This window comes from Gordionus sp. m RMFG-2023, chromosome 4 (assembly GCF_954871325.1).
Source record: "Gordionus sp. m RMFG-2023 chromosome 4, tfGorSpeb1-WG-v2, whole genome shotgun sequence".
Taxonomy (NCBI): Eukaryota; Metazoa; Nematomorpha; class Gordioida; order Chordodea; family Parachordodidae; genus Gordionus; species Gordionus sp. m RMFG-2023.
The window spans coordinates 3,724,964-3,742,327 of record NC_088778.1 but is presented as its reverse complement, the minus strand read 5'-3'; the positions used below and the strand labels follow the sequence as shown (position 1 = coordinate 3,742,327).

At 27.9% G+C, this 17,364-nt stretch overlaps 1 protein-coding gene and 1 long non-coding RNA gene across 2 annotated transcripts in view; one reads left to right on the top strand and one right to left on the bottom strand.

Moving 5' to 3' along the window:
* The window catches only part of LOC135928232 (pleckstrin homology domain-containing family D member 1-like), a 31,119-nt gene extending 21,195 nt beyond the window's left edge, over nucleotides 1-9,924 (top strand). The window contains exons 3-13 of the mRNA XM_065464632.1: nucleotides 132-218; nucleotides 1,572-1,648; nucleotides 2,185-2,276; nucleotides 2,765-2,817; nucleotides 3,340-3,434; nucleotides 3,825-3,918; nucleotides 5,108-5,289; nucleotides 5,479-5,611; nucleotides 6,117-6,267; nucleotides 9,176-9,325; nucleotides 9,695-9,924. Coding sequence (XP_065320704.1) covers nucleotides 132-218; nucleotides 1,572-1,648; nucleotides 2,185-2,276; nucleotides 2,765-2,817; nucleotides 3,340-3,434; nucleotides 3,825-3,918; nucleotides 5,108-5,289; nucleotides 5,479-5,611; nucleotides 6,117-6,267; nucleotides 9,176-9,325; nucleotides 9,695-9,783 — 1,203 coding nt within the window. The 3' untranslated portion in view covers nucleotides 9,784-9,924. The remainder of the gene's footprint in view (nucleotides 1-131; nucleotides 219-1,571; nucleotides 1,649-2,184; nucleotides 2,277-2,764; nucleotides 2,818-3,339; nucleotides 3,435-3,824; nucleotides 3,919-5,107; nucleotides 5,290-5,478; nucleotides 5,612-6,116; nucleotides 6,268-9,175; nucleotides 9,326-9,694) is intronic.
* A 743-nt stretch (nucleotides 9,925-10,667) lies between these two features.
* LOC135928298 (uncharacterized) lies at nucleotides 10,668-10,989 on the bottom strand. Its single transcript, XR_010572280.1, has 3 exons — nucleotides 10,904-10,989; nucleotides 10,728-10,847; nucleotides 10,668-10,685 (listed from the first exon to the last, which is right to left on the bottom strand). It is a non-coding gene; the product is annotated as an uncharacterized LOC135928298 (long non-coding RNA).
* Nucleotides 10,990-17,364: the final 6,375 nt, after the last annotated feature.

Genomic DNA, 17,364 nt, shown 5'->3' with positions numbered 1-17,364 from the left:
GACTTGTGATCTTCTCTAATCTCTTTCTACATATCATGTTACAGATTATTGATCATTTGAATATTATATATAACCCTTAAACTTTGGGTTCACGATTACGTTGCTACATATTAAATTTCAAATCATTTTAGGGAGTCATACCATTGGGAAGTTGCGTGATAGAATCCCACAATCAAGGCCGCCGCTTCATCATTACCATCAATAGCGAAGAATACTTGGTATTGCTACAACTATGTTTTAATAAATTACAATTAGGCCTATTCAGAAATGGATCGAATATTCGATTCATTTTGAATAATTCAAATCGAATAGTACGGATACGAATAATTATTATGGTTTTTTTAAAAAAAATAAATTATAATTATTTGCCATTTCTGACAGGATGGTCAAGAAATCGCGTGTCTTATAAAGAAGACGCAATAAAGAAAAACTCTTAATCCATAAAAATTGGCTTGCCGCTACTTTCGTTAAAACCGGCCGGATTTTAGCCGATTTTTAAAAAACGGTTAACTCTTTATCCAGAACAATATCACGCAAGCCTGAAGATTTTGCCCATGTATGGCACCAGGATTTGATCATCTGGCTAAAATATTGAGAAAGCCCTTTTAAAAAATAGGCTTAAATCGAGCCTCTTAACAACACTTCTCGGCATTATAAATTAAATCGTTGTACATTTTAATTTCGTCAATTACTTGATCGCATCGCATGTGGTGTTGTTAGATGATGGTTAGCTCAAAATTTTATCCGAAAAATATTACGCGACCCTGGAGATTTTGTTCGTAGATGCAGGAAATGGTTGGACATCTATTGGCGAAATTTCGGGGACTCGCTCAATATTATTTTGGGCGAACAACAATTGAGCAGGTTAATAACACTAATCACGTGTTCTTTATCATCAGCAGATTTTTATCAAAAAAAAGGAGAGAGAAACAAATTATTCGAATTTCAGTTTCATAGAAATTCGATGGGTTTGAACGAATCGAATACAATTAGCACTATTCGTTTTTGAAATAGGCGCCTAACTCCGCATTCATGGTTTGAGCGAATTCGTGGCGCGGAGAATACATACGCGAAATCGCGCTAACTGTTAAAGCAGTTATAAGCATCTAACCTGCCTCTTTATTAAAATTTATCTTAACATCTATCAATCAAATTAAATCTTGGACGAACAATTACCATTAATGCATTTATTCGATACGTATATTTGTAAGCCTAGTGTTAGCAAATCTATATAATTAAACCTGTCATTACCCCCCCCCCATCCCACCTCTTCGTTATAAGAAGCCGATCTGAATCACTTATTTAACGTTGCGTTTTTTTAAAACGCTTTCTTATGTTAAAAAAAAAATCAAATGTCAGTTTCATGTCTTTTAACTTTGAATAGCATTTTAAACCTAACATTAAAGAAGTGAACCAGGGCCTACACTATACCATTTTGTATTGTAAAATATCATTTCAAAATCGAAATTTAAGCATGTATATCATTTTAAAACCCAATCAAAGGGTCGTATAAAATGATATTTTTTTACGTTTGAAATGATTACTTTTAAAAGTATTTTTTCCCCCTTTAGCATCCATTCACGTTGGCCATGGACAATGCCCACGAAAATGAAAAATGGTTGAAACAGATACAAGAAGCCAGTCGCATGTTATACATTTACATTTTTAGATTTTTTTTTTTTTAAATTAAAAATATTGAATTAATATAGTAAGAGACAATGTTCGACCCAATCCGACCCACAGGAAAATAAAAGCATTTTCCCAACTCGACTCAACCCTGGAAATTGTTTTTAAGTAAAAATTCCTGACACACCCAATCATAAAGTCAATTCCATATTCCTGACCCGATGTTAGGGAATGGGTTATCGAGTTGGTCAAGTTTTGCGGATTTAATAACTTACTATTATTTATACTAAAGTTTTTACGTGTCGCACATTGTTTAATTTTTTAAACGATAATCATATTTTAGATAAAGACGAGTTACCTTTTTTTTAGTATAAAAGAATCGTTTCTTTTTAAGGGCGCTAGTTGCCCTCTTGATCCCTCTCTCCTCCCAGCCAATGGAACTGACCCCCCCCTCCATGATACTAAAATTATACCCTCCGAGATCTTATTGACATTTATACATATATAAATATATATCTCCCCCACCATACCCTCCCATGTTTATTTAAAAATATTTAGAACATGGCACAATTCTCAATTAGGAGACACTCTAGTTCACGAATTAGAAAAACAGGGTTTGTACCTTTGGAGCGAACAAGAAAAAGTTAAAGGTTTTTTTTATTCTTCTTTAATTTAAAGCCATTTTCGTATTTGATATATATATCAGAGACCTGTGCCCGGACCGGATTTTTTTCCAAAAATTTTTAGGCCCGTCCGGGATTTTTTAAAAATATATTATATTTTGGGTATATTTAAAAAAAATTAAAATAGGGCTTAGGGCCGGGCCTGCAGTTCTCTGATATATATGGGTTATTTTATTATTCATTCGTTTTCACTTGACATATTTTTTTAAATATTGATTTTGGGATATTTCAGGGATTGAGTTTGCTTATGTTATCAAAAAATTGAATTTTTTTACGTATTAATAAAATTAATTATCTTATATAGTTTTAAGATGAAGTATAACAATTGGTAATCGACGAAATAATCGAGTTTTTTTAACAACCCTACCCCAGCAAATTATATTAATGTTTGTAAATATATATATATATATAATTAATTTCATTCATATTTTTTTTTTTTTAAATATATGAATTAGAAAAATTACATTACGAAAGCTTAGCCCTACAAAACGAAGTGGCCAAAAACGACGTAAGATATTTCTTTCCCTTATTTTAAAAATAAAAAATAGTTAATAAAGCACCTGATCTGCCATAAAATAAACTAATCGTGCTTACAAATTCAGCAGAAGTGTTTCTTCTAAAAAATAACACTTTTTTAAAAAAAATTTAATATATAGGGAAAAAAAATATATAACTATTTTGCGTTTTTTACGCGCGTTACCCATTTAAAACGCGTATTTTAACATTTTTAGGCAAAACGTAAACGTTTTAAATTTGAAAGCGATATAATTTATAATTGAAAAAAAAAATAGGATCAACTTATATTATTTTCACAAAAAAATTATATATTATCAGAACAACAGAACCGAGCCTGCTCTATGATCCTAAAAAAATTTCCAAAAAGTATCTGTTCATCTTCATTCAGATTCTATTTTGTTTTGTAGGATCGATCTGAATGCGGCAGACTACTCCTTTTTCGGGTACGGTTGCCCTTCATCGATTTATCACCCTCCTTTTTTTAAAAAAAAATAAAATATTTATAAAAAAAAAGGAGTTGAAAAAATTAGCGCTCGATTTGGAAATTGAGAAAAAAAATATGGAAAAGATGATCGTGGATTTGAAGGAAAATTACGAAAAGGTCAAGAGGTAAGTGTTGAAACTTAATCGATCTATTTATATTATTTTAATTATAAATAGAATTAGTCTAAACCGCACACCAGACAATTAGTTTTACATAATTCGCTAGCCGCAAAAGAAAATCAGCTAAGCCCAACAGTCACATGATAAAACATATTTAGGAGGGGGGGGGGTCTTTTCCATGAGATTTTCGGGAAAAAAAACTCTAAGCAAAGATGGTAACCCAGTTAAAAAAAAACTAGGTTATCATCAGTTTTTGGATTTGGCTAAAAGTGGGGAGAATCAACCACTATATTTTTTTTAAATGATGAATAAACTCAAAATTTTCTCTGGAAATGACGATTTTTTTTTGTATATGGAATATAATAAATTAAATATTATTGCATAATTATAATTTAGCGAATTGGATTATACAACAAAAAAGATGGAACGATTGGAAAATTCAAGGCCCAAATTGGATCTCACGATAAGTTCGCTTCAAAGAGAAATCGATGTTATAAAATCTGAATATTTTATATTATTATTTTAATTACTAAGAATTCTTGAAATGAATGAATATTTAATTGTTTTCTGGGAAAGAAAGAATGCAAGAATATTAGGCGTTTAATCAGATTAATTATTTCTTTCTCAGTTGTATAATTCATTGAGTTAAGTTTCAAAAAAAAAAATTACATTTTTTGCGCCCATTATATTAGGTTTTTTTATTATTATTACCTCGTAACATCTTTATAGATAATTCGGATATAGTTAACCAGTTTTGCAAGTAAACCCAGAAACCTATCTGGCGTAATGATAAATAGTACTATTATAATTAATCGTTTTTAGCTAACTCGTTGGATGACTAAATTTTGTAATGTAAAGTCTGCCTATCTCACAATGTTTCATATTAATATCATTAAAGCTATATATGTATATATGTTAGCCTCCGGCAATGTGTTTGAGCACGTTTTTCTAAATTTAAAATCTGATTTTACCAGAAATGCATTCCATCATGTTCTAACATACCTAACCTCTAAATTTCAGACTATCAATGCGAAAAACTTTTGAACTTAGTATTATAATTTTTTTATATAAATTATAAATGACACAAAGGCTAACAGCCAAATTGTCTACAATTCATAAAGATAAGGTATTCAAAACACGATGGAATATATTTCCGGTTTAAAATCACATTTTTTAAATTTATAAAGCACGCTCAAAAAAATGATATGAAATTGAAAACATACCACACTGACACTAGCATATATTGTTTCATCGATGGTTGTTGAACGGCTCAATTTGGGTCAATTTTTAAAAACGGCCCGATTATATTTTGGCTAATATCTTAAATCAACCCGTTCTTAAAAAATTGATCCAAATCGTTTCGTTTAATAACACTAGTTGCATCTAATTTTTCTCTACCCGCTTGCTATTTGGATATATAGATAGTTAACTAATCATGTTCCCTGGGTAGCTTATGGCGGGCTTTAACTCTTCCGTTATGATTTTTTTTAAACCCATTTGTTTTAATATTAATTTTCAAAATTTATGTTAGACCAATCACGTTGCTAGAAGCAGGCGGTAAGATTTAGTTAAACCGAACAAGAAGAAAGTAGCCTTCATACACTATCATATAAATAATACTATAATTAACGTCGTTAACTATTTTTTTTTTATTTAAAAAAAATTCATTCTTTTCTTAGACTCTTATTCACGAGCAAATCAAAATATCCTCCGAACTCAAGGAGAAGGAAAGGGAATCCGATAAATTTAGCCTAGAAAATCAATGTCTCACAACCATCATACACGAACTAAAATCGAGTCTCAGTAGTGTGGAAAGCAAAATCGATAATTTGGCCAAAGAAAAAGCCCATAACGAATTCATGTTAAATCCCCCATTTTTTTTAAAAATTATAAATTTACCTAGGAATGCCTTAATTTATTTGGTCCTAAACTCATATATTTAGGCGGAATAATAAAGAAAAAAATTTTACCACTTCGAATGATAAAATAATAATTCGTTTTAAAATACTCGCAAAACGGTCATTTTTATTTAAAAAAAAATTTATATTAGACTGCAAGAAAATGATAACACGTCCATCATTCTCAAGCAAGAAAAACAGATGTTTAGCGACCAGGCCCAGGAACTTATTTCGTGCCTCAAAGAACTACACCAACAAAAATATATTGCTGAGCAGGAATTAAGCGTAATTTACTAATTAATTTTTTAAATTGAATAATTTTAAGATTTAACCTTAGAATTGTTACAAGTTGAGGTTCTTTTTTATATGCCATTGGTGAAATAATTGATTATTAATATGTCATATAGGGTTTAGCTAATCTTTAAACTTAAATCATGGATAGCATGCGTTTTTTTAAATAAAAACTTTAATAGTTCAGGCTATGTCGTAATCTTATTCCTGACAAATGAGTATGTATACAGTACCCTCCCTGTTAAATATCAGACAATTTTGCCTTTAACTTGCGAACTATTCTTAAATTTATACTCGTTTTTAATATATATAAACTTAAATTTCCTGACAAAAACGGTATGGAATTTAGGGGGGTAAGTATTCCTTCACATTGTTAAAAATATGATAATCGGGTTTAAGCGCGCTATGGATAATTTAATTTTATTTATTTATTTACTAATAATCGGGGTAAATGAAACAGCCCTAATATATATTAATGTTATATACGCCAAATAAATAGGAGGAAGTAATGGCTAGAATAGAGACTAAACAAAAAATATTGTTGGCAGAAACGTCCTTATACAAAATAGATTCGATATTCAAAACGAAACATATTGGATTGAGCTATCGTTTTCAAAATGATATCCTTTCAAACGTGCAAAAACTTAAACGTAAATATCCAATTTTTTTTAAAATCGATATTTTAAAGTCATAGAAAAACTATAGATTTCATAAGATGAGTTTTACTAAGCATATATTATTAATTCTGAGTTTTATGGATCAATATTTATGTAAATTTTAACGTATAAAGAAATATAATGACGTTTTTTTTAGAACGTAAGAAAATTTTATACAAAAAGAAAATGTCAAAATTGAAATTTAAAAATAGTAGAAACAAATTATCGTATTATCCGTTTTTTAAATTTTTTTGGGAGAGCTTCTTCAAAAACATTTTTTTTTGTATTTTACATAGATCACAGCGTAATAATGCAAAGATCAAGTGTTAATTTTGACCCAAAAAGATTTTTGACTTTTCTAACAGTTCTTAAAATTTTTATATAATATAGGAAATTTTTTTTTCCATATAATTCAATTACAAAAGAGAATGATCTTGAAAATATTTAGAAACATATGGGATCAATTAGAGATCAAACCGGCCCGTGTATCGGGTTTTTAGCCCGGCCCGTAAAAATATTTTACCCAATTTATCCAACCCGACCCGAATCTTATTCCGAGATCCGCTTGCCGCGCCGACTTCTAGTAACTAGCACCGAGAAATACTATTCACCGTTTTAGAATTCGTTCCAAAATATTGCTTTGTTTTTTCTTTCTAGAAGAAGAAATTGTTAAATTAATTTTTATTTTAAAATATATTTATTGCATCTTTATTTGTGCCTTCGTGTATAGTTAAGAAGAGGGAAAAACCCTTTCTACATCGGACTAGCTGCACGGAGTGGCTTTAATGCTCATATTATAGTTGAGTAATTGCTCTATTTTTAGCATGCTAAAAAAACAGCGAAATTGAGTTTTTTTTGACCGAAAAGTAATTGATGAAAGGAGAAATGAGTTAACTCGTCACTTCAACGGTTTGCATATCCTTCTTTAGCATTTTTTACCTATTAAACTATAACGTAGGGACTAAAAACTAATATTTGAATCCTATTCAATTTGACTTGTTTAAAATTGAAATGTCAAACTATCTTTCATTTTGTAAGACAATGGAATATTATTTTTATATTGACACATTTTATACATACAATATTATATTATAAGATACCTAAAGGTAAGTATAATTCAATCGTTTTCATCGTGATATTGTATTCCTAATTTCAAACAAAAATTATGGATATAGCTACATATAAAATAACTTTCGTTTACTCTTTTTATTAAATAGAAATTAAATGTTGACACTAAATTTATAGTTCGATTAGAGAATTGAATCTTAAATACCTCGATTTTACTAGGTCTACTAATACAATGTGTGCTAATTTGTCTGATCAAATTTGTGTTTCTTTTTATTCAAACGGTAATCGGCAGAAATTTAATATTGTTTTTACAAGAGTTTGAAAAAAAAAATAATCTTAGAAAATAAGAAATATGATGATTTTTTTTTAAAATAAAATCGCAAATGAAAGATTTTTTTACCATTAAAGATTTTTTATGCGTAAAAATAACAAAAAAGTTTGGAATTTTTGGTATAAAACATGATCATAAATCTTGCTTAAATATTCTCAAAAATAAATCTTCATTACGTATTCGCATAAGGACGCATTTATAGTTAACGTCTTTTATTTAAGCGTGGCGTTATTACAAAAAATTGAATCAATAAATAAGATTTAAATTTATAAATGTGGAGCGTTGTGATGATAACGCTATGATAAAATTTGAAAAACATGTGTTGCGATGCGTTGATAAAAAAAAGACATGAAATACGATTATAAAAATAATTATCTCTATTTTAGCTTTATCTTAAATTAGTTTTTAAAACTGAATCAGCCTTAATAATGCAACGCTTGAAGATAACGCTTTACTATAAATGCAGCGTAACTCGTGGTATATATTTTTTTATAGCAATTAGGTTCCATTCTCATTCCTGGACAATTTATTCAAATTATAATTTTTAACATTAAAAAATAGATTAGCATAAAATATTTGTTAATAATCGGTATGAAATTTCTTTCTATAGATTAGCATTCTTTAATGATTTATTGCTCATTATAAACAATTAATGTTGTAAATTATGATGTTCATAAACGAAGTTCGTTTTTTTGAAATAAAAATGATAAACGGTGTTTTCTTTATTTTTGACGAACTTTGATGACTAGTGTATAAATACTTATTTTTAATACTTGACTGTAATATTTATTATTTGATATCTATTAATTTATTTTTGATTAAAGTAAAAATCATATATTATACATATAGATATAAAATATAAAATAATTAATACTTTTTTAGAATTTATTTATTTTATCGCTATTAATTTTAACTTTTTAAAAATTTTTATTTTCAAATTTAGATATTAAAAAAGATTATAATTAGATAAATTTTTGATTATAAATATTAAAAATATACATACCATATATATATATAAAATTAAGTCAGTTAAGGCTCTAATGACCCCAAGAATATTATAAATTTATACATTTAATATTTATATATATACTATATTAAAAATTGATATGAATTTTTTTTTATTCACTGTAATATTATATTGTATTTAATTTATGTATCAAAATAAAACTATTAAATGTAGAAATGGCTATAAGGCACTTATTTATATCAAATTAAACATTATATGAAATTTTAATCATATAGTTTTGAGCGAACATAAACACGTTCCTTTTTTTAAAGGTTACGTTAACTTATTTGATTTTTGTCAATGAACCTTAAACGCGTTCAATATGTTTAGAAATGTTTATAGCATATAAATAATTTTTCCCCCACTTTTCATATATAAATCTTTCCCTAGCTATACAAAATATTTAATAAACAATTGACAGTTATTTTGATCGATAGAAAAATTCTTACTTATCAGGAGACTTATAATTTAATTTGTAAATTAATAACACATTTCAGAATTTTTTGAGGATTTAGACAGGCAAGCCAGACAAAACAGTATTGGTGACCCCTTTGTTAAAGCAACATCCAGAGCTAGAAAGGCCATCATAAAAAGAGCCGAAACTATAAGAACCCTTACATTACCTAGGAAAAGGGTTCAAATAACCAGTAAGAAATAACATTAAAAAATTAAACATGCATTATTTTTCGCTATTCTTTTAGATGTAATTAGTAATTGGGCCAAAAACTAGAGTGACCAAATTAGCTGATTGGTGCCATTATTTTTTTTTTGATAGAATGCTTTCCCCCAATTAAAAAAATATCGAATTTTGTTAATTTGTAGTGGTAGGAATATTTTTTTTACAATCAAAAAATTTAGTGACTAAATTGATTATTATTGTTGCCGAGAGTCAGAATGATTTTATGATTTGTTGAGTCATGTTTTAGTTAATTAAATTTAGTCATTTAACAACACTAGATGTCGTAATTTAATCATTAAATATAATTAAAATGTTTCTTGTATATAATCTTAAACAGGTGAAACGTTTACCATACCTAATATAATGCAACTACAAAACTACAATGGTTTATGTCAAACTATCAAATCAAACATGATTAATTCCTGATTATGATTTTTTATAAGAAATATGCAATATCAATTTAAGCAAAATATCTCTAAATATTTGTTTTCAAAATAAACCCTCAATATTAAATTATAATAGTAATTCACACACAATGATTATTATATTATTATGTACATAAATTTATTAGACCACTAAACACATTTTTTTTAAATAACAATTTATACATATTTATTATGATATTAAAATTTAAAAAAAAGGAAGGTAATAAAAAATTAATTAAATTATAACGAAGAGAACAATGATAATTTATCAATATAATTTATTAAATAGAATGATAATGATACATATAATATAGTGAGCCACATTGGAATATTGTATCTGACTGCAGATATATATTTTTTTTATAAAATATATTTAATATAGCAAATAATTATAAATAACATACCATAGATTCCCAAGGAATTTGAAGCAAAGACTAATATATGAACTAGATAAATATGCATACTATTTTGAATCCCAACCCAGGGTAATGTAAGAATTGAGAATAATTTACCATATGAAGATAGGGTAAGAGTTTTGAATAAATCTATAATACTTATCATATTTGTATTTATCAATGATTTATAGATGTTAATAAATATGTAGATTGCTAGTAGGTATAAGATGAAGTCTGATAATATAAAATAAAATAGGAAATTTTATATAAGAATTCAAATTTCGATTTATAATAAGAAAGAGTTTTGTGTATTTGTAATTATCTGATTAATTTATTAAAAAATCTATAAGTACCTACCAGTTATAACGTCTAAAAAGCAGAGATAAAAGTTCATATCAAGGTTAAAATCTATTTTTTCTGGATTTGAATAAAATGCAAAATCTTTTTTATTAATATATTTTATAAAAGCCTCTGATAAAAGAATGAATATTGAAAGTTTCCAATAATTCTAAAATATTAATGTATGTCTAATAGTATTTAAGTATTTTACAATAAATGTTGAATTAAATAAGATGTGACGATAAGCTTGTATCTTAAACAATACAACATCTAAAAATATTATGGTAGTATCATATTCAATATATTTATCTACATATTGATCACAGTGTATCTGAAATTAAAATATAATTCTGGTTATTAAAAAATTTATATACACAGTTAGTTAACTTGATGATTTGTGGTGAGAATTCTTTATAAATATCTTCATTTGCTGAGCTACCACACTCAATACATAAAACCATTTTTCAATTTAGATAATTCTTATTTAGCACGTTGGTCATAGACCTGCCCAAAATGATCGTACATGAATTATATGAATGCCCATCCTCCATATAATTATGTTGATTTTTTTTATCAAGGATACAAACTTTGTAACCCATAAAATTTACATTAAATATCATCAAATGGTTATAAGATTTTCAAACTCAATGTCAATGATGAAATTGTCGTTTTCACAGCTGATTTATTTTAATATCTATAACCAAATGACCAATCATATTTGACAGGTTATACTAAAGAACATATTTATAAAATCATATCTAAGAGTGCCAACCCCTTAGCAAAATCCAGGACATGCCTATGACTAACAATTCAATATAATTGTTGTAGCAGATAGAAAAAAGAAGAAAATAATTTAATATACTAAATGTCAGTCATTTTTTTATGACATAAACAAATAATTTTCCTTGGGGGACAAAGAGAGAAGGGGAGATTACGGGATGTTAGCTGGGGAAGAACAAAGAGTGGATGAGATTGTGAAGATTTCAGACGTATTAATGTTTATATCGTTTATGATACTAATTAGATTTTTTTTATGAATAAATTGGACGTTCACCATTGGAAGTTTATAGTTTGGACTTCTAAAATAATCATAATTTATTACAAAATGATAAATTACATGGCATAAAAGATCGGCTGATTTCCGATAAATATATAATTACTTTTTTTCTAAAGTGTGAACTACCCTTTCTCGTGGTGTATTAATGGCGTCAGGCAAGCCAGATCAAATGCCTTCAAAACGATTTCGATATTAGACATAATTTTTCTCGGTAAAATAAACATGGCTGATATCAAATTTGTTTCGACAAAAATTTTATTTTAGCATTCTTTGCCGTCCCCGAACTAAATACCGTTCAGGTACATTATCTTAAGCCAATTAACCTTCCTTGTTAAAATTAAATTAATAGAAAAAAATCCTAATTATCAATCTATGTAAGTTCAGGTCTTTAGTTATGTATTCCTCAAGGATATCTATAAAATACCAAAATCCAGCCCAACTAACCTAAAAAATAACCGGCCTTTGTACACAATATAAAAACTATGCCACTCTTTGTGTAGTCGTAAACTAAAGAATGTTAGTGTCATAAGTTTAAATTATTCTTAGAGTTTTTATTATAATTTTCTCTTATTTAATTAATCATAGTCAATTAAAACTTTTGTTGTTAAGATTAACTAGTTTTATTATTATGAAAAATATTCTTTAGAAATTAAAAATGTATTTTTTACAGACATGTTAATTAAAAAAATGTATTTTTAAAAAAATTTATTTTTAAAAAAAATAAAAAGATGATCGGTAAATCTGGTTAATATCAAAAACTTTAACAGACTGTTTCAGTCAATCATCTTCAAAAAAAAGCAAATTAGAAATCATATTTAACAGAATTTTGATTTTTCCCTAAGATGTGAATAAATATTTTTACAATCTTATGCTTAAATTATTTATGATTTATCTAATTTTAGGATATGCCATTATCAAGTTAAAATTTCTAAACTGAAAAAAATGAATAATTATTGATATTTCAGTAACATGGTTCAACAAAATATTATAATGTTGAAACAACTACATTTCAGAAAAATTTTAACCTTATTTGTCAAATAATTATTTTAAATTTTTATTAAAAATGAATGATGTTTGATATGGTATAATATTATCATTGGATCGAATAAGCTATGGTGATTTTTATTGGGTGAATATTTTTCAAAAGAATACTATTGGCTATTATGTTTTGACACTGTGACTGTTACACGACTTTTATATATATTAAAAATTATTATTAATTTTATTTTAATATTTGAAATGAAAGTGCGAAAATGGAACTACTTTTTTTATTTAAATATTAATTTCAATTTTACAAATTTGTATGTAAAGTTATAATAATGAAGAAAATTTGCATAATATATTTACAAAAATAAAAAATACAAATATATATATATATATGTCTAAGGCAATGACATATATAATACCTAAACTGACGATTCATTCATTAAAATGCATTTTTAAGCGTCGTTAAAGGCAAATCAGCTGGACGCCATTTTGATAGCACATATAGTAATTATTCTCATGTTAAAGACTACTATTAAATTGATAACTTGCTTCCTTATTATCTCGATGATCCGGTAATTCTTTAATAAAGTTTACATCAGATATAGGAATAAATTAGGCTCTCGTTTAAAATTTTAATAATAATTAGTGTAACCAAGATGGCGTCTCCAGCTGATTTGCATTGATGTACACTTTTAATGAATGAATCGTCAGTCTAGGTATTATATATGTCATTGGTCTAAGGTCAATTATATTCATTGAATTTCAACCCACTGTTATTGAGATATAAAATCTTTATGGACATCTTTAAACTGACTATGTAGTCTAAAGTTGTTCAATGTGATTTGGAAGGTAAAGGAATTTTAAACGGCGGTATCCTAAATACCCTAGTTTCTGCCATATGAAAATACGTTAATAGGTGTTTCAATATTCTATGTAGCGCACAAGTGACCAGCCGGAGATTAGGATATTAAAATTTTTCCAATCCTGGTGGTTGCTCAATTGATAGGAGTGATGAATATACTAGAACATGATCACGATATATTTCGCATCTCGTCGGCTAAGGTATAGGAATTATATGTGCATTTATTTGATCTGCTAATTATATATTTTTCTTAATTTAAAATTTAATTGAGTATATTGAGACATTTATATTAAATTATATACCCCATTAACATCTTGAATTTTACCTTAAAACCAGATGGATGGTGGCCCTACTCTATGACAGTTAGCTGGTAAATAGAGGAATAATCAAGGCAGGAGGGCTCCAATAAGTCGAAGTAATTGTACTCAGATTTGCATTGGTTTGGTTTTTACAATTTTATCCAAATGGCAATATAAATACCGGGATAATGAGTATATTATAAGGCAAAATTTATATTTAAAAAAAGCAAATCGTTTGACACCTTTAAAATTATTATACTCGAATTTAAGTTTTAAACAAATATAATTATGCTAAATTTCCACATAATTAAATTATATAGTTATTTTTAAAAATCGATTTAATTTTATGACTTAAAATATATGGTTAATTTTTTTTATTTTTTTTAGGAAGGGGTAAAACAAACCTATCTCCCAACTTCGTCGCAGATTAAAAAGTCAAGTAACTCGTTGCTAGCTTACATCACTGCGTTAGAGACAACACAATGCTCCGCACCAGAATAGGAGCGAGGTACCTCTATAATAAAACTAATATGGGGTATGCGAGGCTTTCACTCGCTAAAAATACATCTCCTCTGCTCCTTCCGTTTCTTAATCTAATTGAAAAAAACGAGAGGCCCATCAGGGCTCTGCCTCTGAGCCTAAACCTAATAGTAATATTTTAATTTATAAAAACTGGCATCTACCTCATCACATTCTTAAGGGTGGAAAAATAGAAGGTAACCATATTTTCTTGTGACAAACTTCATCACTGCATTTTTTAATTACTAGAAAGACTTATAAACGGACTTTATCTCCATTACATATTATATCTGAAGTGGTCAACATCTTTGTATTAAAGTTAGGCTTGGTTCGATTTGCTTCGGACTTTAAGGTTTGAATGGCCTATCTTTTAAATATCGGATCGGTTTCATTTGTCTGTCAAAAGGGGGGGGGGTGAGAGTTTCTTCGGCTCGATCTAACCTTATATAGTTCGGGTCTATTTTTTCGTATCTTTTTTGTTGGGCTAGATCCTACTTAATTCGACTTGGTTCTTATTTTGCTTACTTTATCTTGTTTGACCTGGCCTACCTTAATGATTTGTCAGGCTAAGCCTTATCAAGTTTGACTTTGTCAAGCTTGGCTTTTTTGTCTGGCTTGACTTTGTATAGTTTTTTGTCAGCTTTGTCAAGCTTGATTTTGTCAGTCTTAGCTTGGTCAGGTTTGGGATTTGTCAGTGACTTTAACAGGCTTACTTGCCACGATTGGTTTTGTCAAGCTTGGCTGTGTTGGGATTCTCTTTGTCAGGTTTGGCTTTGTCAGAATTGACTTTGTTAGGCTTGACCTTATCACTATTGGTTTTGTCAGACATGCCTTTGTCAGACTTTGCTTTGTCATGATTGGCTTTGTCAGGCTCTGATTTGTTAGCCTGGCTTTGTCAGGATTGGCTTTGTTAGGCTTATAAAAACGAAACAAAACAACGAAATCGAAACAAAACGCTGCGAAACAAATGCGAGACAAGACGAAGCATAACAGAACGAAGTGAATCAAAACACTGCGAAACAAGACGTTGCCAAACAATGCGAAGCGGAACAAAACGAGGCGAAACAAGAAGAAGTCAAACATAACGCTGCGAAACAGAACAAAGCGAAATAAAACGAAGCGAAACGAAACTAAGCGTAATAAAACAAAGTAACAAAAACATTACGAAACAAAACGAAACAAAATTAAGTGAAAAAATAACAAAAATAAAAGATACGAGACAAAACAATCTTAACAAATTTAAACTAATGATCTAAATATAAAGCTATAAATAAAAAAAACCATCAAAAATTGTAATGCAGCAATCAAAAATATTTAAATTTAAAATATATTAAATATTGTTACCTATAATTTATTTTCCGTTTCATCGATTCTCACGACTCAGAGTCTATGACTTTCACATTTCCAGTATCCGCATAGACCTAATAATTTATCTGTTTTCACAAAATTCTTTCCTATTTTTCATAATAAGTAGATTATGTAAATCAATTATTGTTTAAAATCTTTAACAATCAATTTATTTTGACATAGCTTTTAGCATATAGTTATTTGGTAATGAAACAGTTCTGATAATTAATTGTTGTAATAATTTCGTTTTTCGACAATCAGACCTCTAGAGAGTGTAATTTGTAGATAGAATGTTTATCCGAATAAGATACAATAAAATCTTTTTACACCAAACTTTTGGCAGTTTTGAGTATATAAAAGATTAATTGTATTAATTTCAAGTTTAAATAAGGATTAAATCTTGATATCTCTTAGATTTAAGGTGTGTTTAAAAGACTTTGTTGGGTTAAGAAATTTCAGTATTATTATCATTATATGTTAAAAAATCTCTTAACATCTTACAATCAACAAAAGATAAATGCAATTTTTTGGCAGCTATATTATGGAGATGTTGTAAGTCAGGCGAAAACAAGAATTCATACTTTAAAAATTCAGTATAACAAAATGGACCCAATTTCTTACCATATTTGCTAATAATGATTGCAATCTTGTTCGTAGTGGTCAAAACGCAAGTAACATAAGTGTACTTTGCTTATTAATCTCACTACGTGAAACATCAGTGTTCAAATGCAAGCTTTTGATTTTTTAGCCTGTAGAGTTGGTGTGCATTTTACTTTCTAGCTTTGCCGACAAAATTTATCACGGATAACCTAATGAAAGCATCCACTATAACCATTATAACCCAATATCATTCATAAAATCAGTTCCATATTATATCGAGATAAATCTGAAATTAAATCATTTAGCTGAACGTAGTAAATACAACTTCATATCATCATCCTTTACATCATAATCATTCATCATCATTCTTCTCTTTATTAAGATTTAAATATGTAATCTAAAAATTAAATGAGATTATGAATACACATTTATTTTCAAAAATAATTAACAACAATTACCTTCATAACGCGCTTTTAAAATTTTTGTGATTCCCATAATATAGGCTAAAAGGATAGCTAGTCAATCGAAATATTTTTAATATACCTCGTGAATATCGAGTTGAGCTCTTACCATTCCTCTTTTAACAGGGAAATGACTTATTTTATATAAGTTTATAGGAGACTAGGAATCTATGGTAGATGTTTAGTTCTTTTACGATAGAATGTTTATTATAAGAATTAACGTTGTGTATTGTAGAAAGCCTCCTTCATCATTAAGGCTACTAAACAAATCCAAACAAGCCTCACCTCCTTTATTACTCTGGTAGTTAGCTAAGAATGTAGAAAATTATTCTATAAAACACAAAATATTATATATTTTTTTAAAGAAATCAATTTTAAAATGCTAAACTATCATTTTTCATAAAATAATCATCTATGTAGGGCTAGTTTAGATGTGTGTAATACGTAAAATCGTGTTTGGCTTATCAATGTGATTTACAAAATGAAAACAGTTAACGTAATGAAAATTGAAAAAAGAAAGAAGGAAGGAAGGAAGGAAAGAAAGAAAGAAAGAAAGAAAGAAAGAAAGAAAGAAAGAAAGAAAGAAAGAAAGAAAGAAAGAAAGAAAGAAAGAAAGAAAGAAAGAAAGAAAGAAAGAAAGAAAGAAAGAAAGAAAGAAAAAATATTTTTTTACATGACTACGCGCCCCCATGCACCCTTCTAAGCGCTCTCAATAA